Source organism: Anomaloglossus baeobatrachus, chromosome 2 (genome assembly GCF_048569485.1).
Source record: "Anomaloglossus baeobatrachus isolate aAnoBae1 chromosome 2, aAnoBae1.hap1, whole genome shotgun sequence".
In the NCBI taxonomy this organism is placed as follows: domain Eukaryota; kingdom Metazoa; phylum Chordata; class Amphibia; order Anura; family Aromobatidae; genus Anomaloglossus; species Anomaloglossus baeobatrachus.
Window position 1 is genome coordinate 528653911 of NC_134354.1, and position 12339 is coordinate 528666249.

Here is a 12339-nt window from a genome sequence, read left to right on the forward strand (position 1 = left end):
AAATTCCATTTTCCAGTGCGCACATAGCCTAAGCAGAAAGCTGCCAATCGATTGTCGGGCATGGTTATACAGAGCTCATGAGTATGGACGACTATATTGCATTAGGTATACTAGTCCTCTAGTGTTAAAATTAATATTTTATGATCAAGAGATTATTAAACTACAGCTACAGCTCAGTAAGTGATACATGGCTGGAATCAGGGTCTCTGTCTGTACATTCACCCCTTCAGCCCCTGGGCACTTTCCGTTGTTGCGTTTTTGTTTTTTGCTTTTTTTCTTCCGAGAGCCGTAACTTTTTTATTTTTCCGTCAATCTTGCCATATAAAGGCTTGTTTTTTGCAGGACGAGTTGTACTTTTAAATGAAACCATAGGTTTTACCATCTAGTGTACTGGAAAACAGCAAAAAAATTCCAAGTGTGGAAAAACTGCAAAAAAAGTGTGATCGCACAATAGTTTTTGGGATGTTTTATTCACGGTGTTCACTATATGGTAAAACTGATGTGTGGGCATGATGCCTGAGGTCGGTGCGAGTTTGAAGACACCAAACATGTATAGGTTTACTTGTATCTAAGGGTTTCAAAAAAATTCACAAGTTTGTCCAATAAAAGTGGCACACGTTTTGCGCTATTTTCCGAAACATGTAGCGTTCTCATTTTTCGGGATCTATGGCTAAGTGACGGCTTATTTTTTGCGTCGTGAGTTGACATTTTTAAATGGTACCATTTTTGCGCAGATGCTACGTTTTGATCGCCTGTTATTGCATTTTGAGTAAACCATGCGGTGACCAAAAAAACAATTTTGGCGTTTGGAATTTTTTTGCCACTACGCTGTTTACCAATCAGATTAATTGATTTGATATTTTGATAGATCGGGCATTTCTGAACGCGGCGATACCAAATATGTGTATATTTATTTATTTTTTAACCTTTTAATTTTCAATGGGGTGAAAGGGAGGTGATTTGAACTTTTAGGTTGTTTTTTTTTTTAATTTTTTAAATTTTTTTTTTACTTTTATTTTACTAGTCCCCCTCGGGGGCTATAGCGATCAGCAATCCGATCGCTCTAATCTATCTGCTGATCACAGCTACACAGCTGTAAACAGCAGATACGGTCACTTACTGTTTCATTCGGCTCCGGGCCGGGTGATAACGAAAGTGAAACGTCATAGCTGCAGGCGTCATCACAAGACCCTGTGCTACCATGGCAACCACCAAAAGTCACGTGATCATGCACATGACTTCTGGTGGGGGTGGTGGTAAGTAAAAATTATGGCCGCGCGCATATAGATCTCACTGCCAGACTTTGGCAGCGAGATTTAAGGGGTTAAATGTTGCGCGTAGAAGCGATTCCATTCGCAACATGCAGGCACACATGTCAGCTGTTGAAAACAGCTGATGTGTGCCGACCGCCGCACCCTGCCCGCGGCAGGGGGCGGGGCTTAACATGACACGCTCCATGACGGATAGATCCGTCCAAGGTCGTGAAGGGATTAAGCTGCTCTCAGATAAGGTGGCAAAAACCTAGGGACACATTCCCTTTAAGGGGAATACGTCCCCTGTAATGTTTTTCCAAGTTAATACTATCATCTAACCATTCTTTTTTTTTTACCTGTCCTTTTTTCATTTTTTTTGCGCATTGATTATATTATGCTGTTCTGAGCCAAGAATCACAGCTGCAGAGACATAAGAAAATGACCACTAGATTTCCAAGGGATCATTTTGTATAAATATTCTTCAGAGGTCATTATGAAGAGAGGGAGAAGAGGAAAGCAGTGATCATCACCCATTGTCTGCGGTTGACCCTGCATTATCTGCCTCCAGCTCATTTTATTATGAAGGGTGACATAGGGGTTAGGTTTTCTGTAATAACATAACTGCTGAGTAGTGATCTCTACTGAACAGCCTCAGTCTATTATTAAGCATAGTGGTCAAAGAAAAATTAAAATATGTTGAACAAACACTTGATTTAAACAACAGAGCATTTTCTGATGACACATTCCCTTTAACCTGATGAATGAATGCAACAAACAATCAATAGTGTCTGCTGAGAGAAAGCAAAAATAATAATAAAACACACTTACTCGTTTTGCTATACACAAAGTACGTAATCCATCAACCGCATAACAGTTCAAGTAGTTTTGAGTTTTGGCTTGGATTCGTCTTTGGTACTTTCCCACAGAGCTGCCTAAATAAAAATAAACATGTCAGTAAAACTGTATAACTAAAGCTTTCCCAGGAAGGCAAAATGATGAACACTACAGGTCAATAAAGATTATGGGTAATGTATGAGAATAGGGTGCTTCATGGATATCATACTTTATCTCTCTCCATCACCGGTAGCAGATATATCCTATCATTAGAAGAAAGGAAATCTGCAGTCAGCTTTGTCCACTTTCCATTTCTTACATAGCGCTGATATATATATCACATCACTGTACACCGCTTGTCCCTGTCCCTAGTGCGGCTAGGTCATACACAAGCACAGCAGTACTGGACTGTGTCCAAACTAATGCTGCCCATTCATTAGCTTGTCACTAAAAGCCATCCCTGAGTCTCCCAAATACATGCACGATCGCCTTGGCTGAGCATGTATGAGATCCCACTAGCAGTAGCAAAGTAAATATGGGTTTAGGTCAGTCAAAAATGGCACTAAATGACTTCCGATCAGCTACTTGACTGTTGTTCAGCAGTTGTTTATTAGACTATTTACAGCCGAAGCGCTGCGCTCTAATACGCCACGTGCGCACGTCTCCTGCATAATCTTCATAGATTATGCTGGGGACGCAGGACGCATGCAGTTACGCTGTGGTGCAGATCACAGCGTAACTGCATGCAAATACGCAACGTGCGCACATAGCCTTACTTCTTTCCTGCGCTCTACAGGCATCCCCCGCTCTGTCTATGGGAGGGGCTGCAGTCAGAGCGCATGAAATCGGCTTTTTTTATTTTTCATTAGGACTCTTTCTGCAGCGATTTGAAGCGCACGTGTGCTGTTCAAATCGCTGCAGAAATTTCTGCAGGAACAAACGCTACGTGCGCACATAGCCTCAAATCTGCACCAAATCTTCAAGGATAAAATACTCAATGTATGCAGGAGACTTGAGGATTTCCATTCACTTTGCTGGCATCAGGAAAACCTTCAGGTTTTGTGACAAATCACATAAAAGGCGACAAATTTGCAATGTATGCACACAGCCTTATTATTTTTCATTAAGTGACAGGATACTCTAATATCAGCCAATTCATCTAATGGCCTATATAAAGGGGTCTCAATACCAAGGTGCCACACAAGAAACATCTCATGATGGGTAAAACCAGTGAGCTGTCTCAAGACCTTTGCAACTTTATTCTTGCAAAAACTACTGATGACATTGGTTACAGAAAAATGTCTACTTAAGGCTCCAGTGAACACTGTTGTGGCCATAATCTGGAAGTGGAAAGAACATAATTTCACCATAAACCAGCCAAGACCAGGTGCTCCCCGGAAGATTTCAGACAAGGGAGTGAAAAAAAATGAGAAGAGTTGTCCAAAAGTCAAGAATTTGGTGGGCTACAAAAAGACCTGAAATTAGCAGGTACAATTGTTTCAAAGAAAACAATAACTAATGTACTCAACCTCAATGATTTGTATGTACGTTCCCCACGCAAGACTCCATTGCTGAACAAACATCATGATCCAGGACCGGTATTCCCCGACCCAGAGTTTCCCAGACCCGGGCCTTGGTTATGTCTGGGGTTAATGCCCATCAGCCTCATTCCGGTTTTAGGAGACACTATATCTGGTCACTGCACCATAATTCCAGCGCTGGTTATAGTTTTGCTCTGCAACCTGTGACTGACTCTGGTGAGATTTCCTGTTTGATCTGACTCCTTGTTACCATGCCCTGACCTGTACCCTCCCCCGTTTGTCCATCTGTCCCAGTCCCTGACTTCCCGCTCCTGTCAGTTGTTTACTGATTATGGGTCATCCACCTTCCCGTGTTTGTGTCTCCTCACCCTCCTGTCTTGTCTTCTGTTCCCTGTGCCCTTTGTGTTTCTCTCTGCATACCTGATCTCCCGGCATCCGACCTCGGTTCTGTTTTCTGACCTGATCTTGATCCTCCCTTTGCAGTGACTTTACTTCCCAGCTTGACCCTGACTGCTTGACTACTCTATTGCCCCCTGGTGGTTCGCCTGTGAACTGCCTGCTGAGGTTACTCTGCTGTACTTCAGCCTCCTTTCTGTTACACTGTTACTTTGACTCTCCTTCACTACTCTGCTGCCACCTAGTGGGGAATACGCTGTACTTTGTCTTACCCGCCCTTTGTACAGAGTGACAACAAAAAACTAATCAACATTTAGTAATATAGTCAGATGAGACCAAAATTGAACTGTTTAGATGTCATTAGTTTCTCCAAACATGAGGAGTGTTGAAGCAGCCATTGTCAACAAAGACTTTTGTATGAAGTATTAAATAAATTTCAGTAAGCGTGTTCAATACTTTTTCCCTGTATTTCTCACAACTTACCGTATTTTTTGTTATAAGATGCACTGGATTATAAGACGCACTCCAAATTTGAAGGAGGAAAATAGGAAAAAAATAATTTTTACTGTTAAAATGAGGGTCTGTCTTATAATCCTAGTGCCTCTTATATTAGCTCACGAGGGGGGAGCAGCGGTGGTGGAGCGGCTCAGGAAGGTCACAGGAGGCAGGGTAGGCAATGCTGCAGGCTTGGAGGAGGGGGTGTTGCGGCTCAAGAGGGCCAGTGTGCGAAGGGTTGGCAATACAGAAGGGTCGTGGGGTGTCACGGTGGCGGGTGCCATTGATCTGCTGGCGGGCTCGGATGAGACGGTGGCATGGCTCAAGAGGGTCAGTGTGCAGCAGCAGAGGGTTGGCGATACTGCGGGCTCATGGGGTATTGCGGCGGTGAACGCCATATATCTGCCGACTGACTGCGGGCTCCATTAAAGCGCCGGCCGTTTACGTAATGGACTTCAAGAAAATGGCTGTGGAGGCGGCCCATGCGCAGATTGGCCTCCGCGGCCATTTTTTTGAAGTCCATGGCGTCAACCGCTGGCGATTCAAAGCAGCCCGCAGATCAAAGACGCTCGCCGCTGCGACACCCCATGAGCCCGCAATATCGCCGACCCTCCGTTGCCGCACACTGACCCTCTTGAGTCGTGACACCCCCTCCTCCGAGCCTGCTGGCAGATCAATGGCGCCCGCCACAGTGACACCCAACAAGCCCGCAGTATCGCAGACCCTCTGCTGCAGCACACATCCTCCTGAGCTGCCACCCTGCAGAGACACCCCTTCTGAGCCTGTCGTATCGCCGACCCTGCGCTGCCACGGTATGAAATATGCTGTTTCTAAGACGCACCCCATTTCCCTCCCAGTTTTGGGGGGAAAAAAAGGGTTTCATACAAACCAAAAAAATATGGTACTTTACAGACTTCTATGGTTTGATTTCTTTGCCTTTGTGGATTTGAGGGGTTATTACTTACATTTAGTGAGAAATTCATGTCAATAGCACCTTACTATACTTAGAAACTTGGTGACACGTTCAATACTTATTTCACATTTTCACGTGCAAAGTAACTCTAAAGGCTACTTTACACACTGCGATATCGGTCCTGATATCGCTAGTGTGGGTACCCGCCCCCATCTGTTGCGCGACACGGGCATATCGCTGCCTGTGCCGCACAACATCGCCCAGAGCCGTCACACATACTTACCTGTCCGGCGACGTCGCTGTGACCGGCGAACCGCCTCCTTTCTAAGGGAGCGGTCCGTGCGGCGTCACAGCGACGTCACTGAAACGTCACTGAACCGCCGCCCAATAGCAGCGGAGGGGCGGAGATGAGCGGGACGTAACATCCCGCCCAACTCCTTCCTTCCTCATAGCGGCCGGGAGGCAGGTAGGGACAGCTTCCTCACTCCTGCGGCGTCACACGCAGCGATGTGTCCTGCCGCAGGAACGAGGAACAACCTCGTTACTGCTGCAGTAACGATAATTGAGAATGGACCCCCGTGTCACCGATTAGCGATTTTGCGCGGTTTTGCAACAATGCAAAATCGCTTATCGGTGACACACGCAACAGCATCGCTAATGCGGCCGGATGTGCGTCACAAAATCCGTGACCCCAACGACTCCGCATTAGCGATGTCGCAGCGTGTAAAGCCCGCTTAAGGCTATGTGCGCACTTACCGGATTTTGCCGCGGATTTTCCGCGGATTTGCTGCATGTTTCGCTGCAGAAAATGTTCATAACATCTCTGCAGTGAATCACCAGCAAATCCTATGGAGAAAAAAAATCCTGTGCGCACTGGGCGGAATTTGACAGCTGCATGTTTTGCTGCGGGAATCCCGCAGCAAAAACAAGTGCATGTCAATTCTTTTCCACACGTCGCTGCGGGATTTCACTCCATTGACTCCAATGTTAATCATGAAATCCCGAAGGGAATAACGAAGGCAGCAAATTCTGTGCGGTTCACTGCGTTTTGCTGCATTATTCCCTGCGGTATTTCGCGGTTTACCTCCGGTAATGTACATCGCTTGTCTGCGGTTTGCAGGGAAGTGATGTCATTACAGGAAGATGAAGCCGTGCAGAGAGTAAACACAAACACAGATCACACACACAGACATCACAGACACAGACACATAGAACACACATAGAAAGAAAACGGAAATATAGAAAACAAAGAACGTGGGCTCCGCTGCATATTTACCGTCCAGCCGAGGTAAGCACACAGCGGCGGCCCGGTATTCTCAGGCTGGGGAGGGAGAGGGGCAGGGATAATGTCCCCTGCCTCACTCCCCCTCCCGCAGCCGAGAATATCAGCCGCAGCTGCCCCGGCACTGTCGCATGCATTATGCGGCAGCACCGGCGTGTCCTCGGCTCTTCTTGCCGCCGTGTAGCAGTGGCAGCAAGGTAATACAAGGGGTTAATGATGGTGGGGGACCACCGCCATTACCTCCAGGCTTGATCATGGCAGCGTCTATGTGACAGCTGACATGATCAACCCGTAAGTAAAGTGAATAAAACACAGACACCGAAAAATCCTTTATTTTAAATAAAACAAACAAGCCTCGTTCACCATTTTATTAACCCCTCCCGCACCAAAGCTCCGGCGTAATCCACCGCTCCGGCGTAATCCACAGGTCCTGCGCTGCTTCCATCCAGCCGCGACTGTCACAGCGCTGAATGAATGCAGCAGACAGCAGAGGTAATTACCGGTCATTTCCCACGGCCGGTAATGTGAACTCACTGCTGACCGTGGGAAATGCAGCGATCTGTCCTCTATCTATCTATCTATCCCTCTATCTATTCTTCTGTCTATCTACTATCTCAGAATTAAATGACTTTTTTTTTTTTTTTTCTTCAATGTGCTTTATTGCATTGAATGCAATAAAGCACATCCCAACCCGCACGCGGCAAAACCGCGGCAATACCGCGAACAATACCGCGGTAAAACTGCAGCAAACCGCGGCAAACCGCATGCGATTTTCAGGTGCGGTTTCCCGCGGTTTTTTACCGCGGGTGCGGTAATCTTTGAGAGCATGCGGAATTTTCTCAAGAAAATTCCATTTCCCAGTGCGCACATAGCCTAAAATAGACATTCAAAAGTCACTATGCAGAAAGGAACAGCAATTACTGTGTATATAGTAACGAATATAGGTCAATAAAAAGCAATCAGAAATTGGAGATTGTTATGAAAAATAATAGTACATAGAACGATATGGTGCCTAAAAGGATGATCTTTTTAGGCAAACCAAAAGATAATCTTTTCTGATGAGCAAGAGTTTAAGCTCTTTTGTTGAGTGATTGGAAGCCCGCTTACACTGGGAAATGAGTGTTCCCAATAAAAAGGACAGGGGGAATTCAGTTATCAGAACTTTAGTTTCCCTCCTCCCCGACAGCAGCTATCACATAGAAGAGGTCCCTCTACATACCAGATTGTCAACAAGTCCTCTTGAACTTGCAAAATGTGGCCGATATTCATCTATGGATGGCCAGGTATATATTTTCAACAAGTCTGCTTGACTACTAAAAGTTCTCTGGATGTGCTTCGATTGGCAAAGAAGCGTTTCAGATATTTGAGTTAAGTGGTCATCAGAAAAACTTCTGCCAGGATTATACGTGTTGACTGTGGCCACTAATTGATTGATTATATCGGTGTTCTGCTAGTACATTGGTCAATTCTTGACCTGTTCAGTTTGCATGTTAATGGAGAACAAGTGTTCCCAGTGACACATTCCCCAATTATCTTGTCTGAAAAAAGCATTACATTGTCCAATAATGTATTTACCGTATTTTTCCGCTTTATAAGACGCACCTGATTATAAGACGCACCCCCAAATTTGGTGAAGGAATAGAGAATTTTTTAATAAATGGGGTCCGTCTTATAATGCCAGTGTCCGTCTAACAAATAATATAGGGTATATGTCCCTCATAGCCCCCTCATCCTAAAATTAGCCCCCTTAATCTGGATATGGCCACCTTATATTGAACACGTCCCCCAGTGATGCCACATTTCCCCTATGGCTGGCTCACATCCTCTATGGCAGGCAGACAGGCCCACTGTGGCAGGCAGACAGGCCCACTGTGGCAGGCAGACAGGGCCACTGTGCCAGGCAGACAGGGCCACTGTGGCAGGCAGACAGGGCCACTGTGGCAGGCAGACAGGGCCACTGTGGCAGGCAGACAGGCCCACTGTGGCAGGCAGACAGGCCCACTGTGGCAGGCAGACAGGCCCACTGTGGCAGGCAGACAGGGCCACTGTGGCAGGCAGACAGGGCCACTGTGGCAGGTAGACAGGGCCACTGTGGCAGGCAGACAGGGCCACTGTGCCAGGCAGACAGGGCCACTGTGGCAGGCAGACAGGGCCACTGTGGCAGGCAGACAGGGCCACTGTGGCAGGCAGACAGGGCCACTGTGGCAGGCAGACAGGGCCACTGTGGCAGGCAGACAGGCCCACTGTGGCAGGCAGACAGGCCCACTGTGGCAGGCAGACAGGCCCACTGTGGCAGGCAGACAGGGCCACTGTGGCAGGCAGACAGGGCCACTGTGGCAGGTAGACAGGGCCACTGTGGCAGGCAGACAGGGCCACTGTGGCAGGCACACATCACCCTCTGTTACATATCGCCCCCATGTTGCTGCTTTTAGTATAATAAACTCTTTACCTTCTGCAGCACTGTCTTGTCTCGTGTGTCCCTCCTCGGGGTTGAACTCCTCCTGTCTCCTGCATGTCCTACTTCCTAGTTCTAGTGGAGGTCATGTGATCGGGACAGCAGAGAGAGATATCTCTGCATGCCTAATCACAGCCAGCAGGAAGGAGACCGGGCAGACGCTGGAGGAGGTGAGTAAAGCGTTTATTATTTTACTATGGGCAGCACAGGAGGCCATATCTAACACAGGGGGAGGGGGGATCCTGCGCAATCAAAGGTAAACACAGGCAGATAATATGCACAGCTCCCCCAGCCCATCAGCGTGATGCAGTTTCAGCACCACGCTTCTGATGGACAGCGGCTGTGCATATTATATGAGCGGGAGCAGGAGATCAAACGCTGCCGCTCCCAGCCCCAAGCAGTCCCCAGCACCGCTCCAGAGCTGCCCGCACCTCCACTGGACTCTAATATATATATATATATATATATATACACATATATATATATATACACACATATATACATATATATATACACACATATATATATACATATATATATATATATATATATATATATATATATATATATATATATATATATATATATATATATATATATATATATATATATATATATATATATATATATATATATATATATACACACATATACATATACACCCCCCCTCCCGTATATTCGGATTATAAGACGCACCCCCTACTTTCCCCCAAAATTTGGGGGAACAAAAGTGCGTCTTATAAAGCGAAAAATACGGTACCTCAATGATAGGTATGAAGCTACTCCTTTTATGGGCCTGAGAAGGTGTGGGGGTGTCAGGCGCTCCCGATTCACAAATAGAGGTGCCACGTCAGAACTCACACTACAGGCAGGAGATTTCTGGGATAGGTAATGCCACAACTCGTTATGAATTAGATGAACTGTGGGTCCAGCACCTACAGCGCTCCAGCTCCACCCATTTTATTGGCAGTAGGAGAATAGCCACAACACTTAGGCGCAACTCAGATTTGTATCCAATATCTGCGACTTTTAAAAGTAATTAAGTAATTAATTAGGAATTAACATATTGATTCACACAGAATATATAGGGTTGCTTTACAGAAACCAATATAAAGAATGGCATACTTCAAGAGTACAGATATCAACTGTGGAGTGATGCTTACTTTATGTCTTTCTGATAGCTTGTAGTCAAATCAGAAAAGGTCCGTGGAGCCTCTGTTAGGAGTCTCGACACAGAAAACAGACAGATTTCCCTCCGGGAAGGACCTGGCCAAGGAGTGACTCTTTTAGTCAATATCCAACTCTTTGACGAGTTTAAAGATATGACAAGGGAAACAACTGTCTGTAGATGGATACCTGGCCTTGGTATTTCCCTTGTCATATCTTTAAGAGTTGGATATTGACTAAAATGGCCACTTAATATGGTGGTTATGGTGGTCTCCTAAAAAGAGCCACTCCTTAGCTAGGTCATTCCCGGAGGGATATCTGGCTGTTTTCTGTGTCGAGACTCCTAACGGAGGCTCCACAGACCTTTTTTGATTTGCATACTTCCTAGGGGGCAATGCACCTAGGATTTCACGTTTTGAGCTCCTTTGTTGGCTGCTGGCAGTGTTTTCTCTGGCTGGTCTCCCCGAGATCAGTGATTGTTTTGTCTTGTTGATAGCTTGTAGTGTCACCACCATTAAAGGGGTTGTCTGATGAACAGAAGTTGTCACCTATCAACAGGAAAGGAGACAACATCTAGATCGGTGCAGATATTGAGTACAGGGCCCTTTTATCCCCCATCACAATAAACAGCATTGCGCTTATTTGACTTCTCTATTCATTCTCTATGGGTCTGCTGATGGCTACACTTATCTTTTTCTCCTTGCAGTCCTCTTAAAGAATGAATGGAGAGGTGGTCGTGCTTATACTGCACACTGTCACTCCATTCCACTCTTGCGAGCAGTAGCGGTCTGGGCAATCAGACCCTTACCTTTTCACATGATAATCCCTTTATCAGCAGCCTGCAGGAAAGCCTTGCCTTAGGTAAAGTGACTGCCCTACACTTGGAGAATGTTCTTCTGGCGTGTAAGTGTGAAAAATGTGATTAATAAAAAAATAAACAGTTGATACCTAGGCAAACAAACAAATAGTAGGTGTCTAATATCTCACAAAAGGTGGGACAATGACAGAGACTTTAGTATTTATCACCTTATACCCTTAGAGGGAAGACTGGAGATGAGCTGAGGCCTTGTGGTGAAATCCAATTTAATGTTGCGCACAGCAGGATATTCATCTGTATAACTGCTCGCTTTCCTTCATTTTTTTTTTTTATACATCCTTCACTTAGTAGCTTTGGATTTCTGATTTAGACATTAAGTAAGCGATCATCTTAGTGGGCAGCCTTGGATATTTGCGAGGTATCTTGAAATATGATTTAGGTTCCTCTGTGCAGACTAAATGCTCGGGACCTTGGCTGTGTGTAGCCAACCTGACAAGTACCACTGCTATTGATCTGATCAATTGCTTTTTGAAAAAGGTCTGTAACAGCAACGGTATATGAGAAGTAAAGACCCAATTATCAATGGGAATTAAAGTGAAATACTTCTTTGCTTATGAAAATAATAAGTCTTCTGAACCATCACATAAAATAAAGTGTCCTAAAATGGTCACACTTATGTATTATTACTTTAATGCAAAACTTCCAGACAGAATACTTTTTAATTTGTACTTTTAACCTTGAGTTTGCCTTTTTCAGGTGTAGGTAAAATGAATATAAAGTAATAATATAACAATAAGCAGCCACAGCTGGAATGTAGCCTTCCGGACACAGACACGGCCGTCTAACCATGGGACCTGTAGCTTCTGACCGATAACATGAGATGGAAACCGGATGTTTATTTTTTCACATTTTAGGACATACCAAGGTTGCTTTAAAACAAGATGCACACGTAGTTGGCTTTGTGACCATTTCTCCATCTTGAACGACAATCATCAGGCTCAAATGTGACAGATTTCCCAGAATGATGAACTATTGCATTTTTTATTTTGCCTATTTATTGGGAATCTCGACGTTACTATTCAGTAATCACAACGGTTTAAATATGATGAACATGCATTTTTGTTAAACGAAACTATTGCAGTTATTTTTAGCCATAAAATACCATTTGATACCATCTGCTTTGGCT

General features: G+C 45.1%; 1 protein-coding gene across 1 annotated transcript in view; it reads right to left on the bottom strand.

Moving 5' to 3' along the window:
- The window catches only part of ATP10A (ATPase phospholipid transporting 10A (putative)), a 292107-nt gene that overhangs the window by 69531 nt on the left and 210237 nt on the right, over positions 1-12339 (bottom strand). The window contains exon 11 of the mRNA XM_075336608.1: positions 2082-2185. Coding sequence (XP_075192723.1) covers positions 2082-2185 — 104 coding nt within the window. The remainder of the gene's footprint in view (positions 1-2081; positions 2186-12339) is intronic.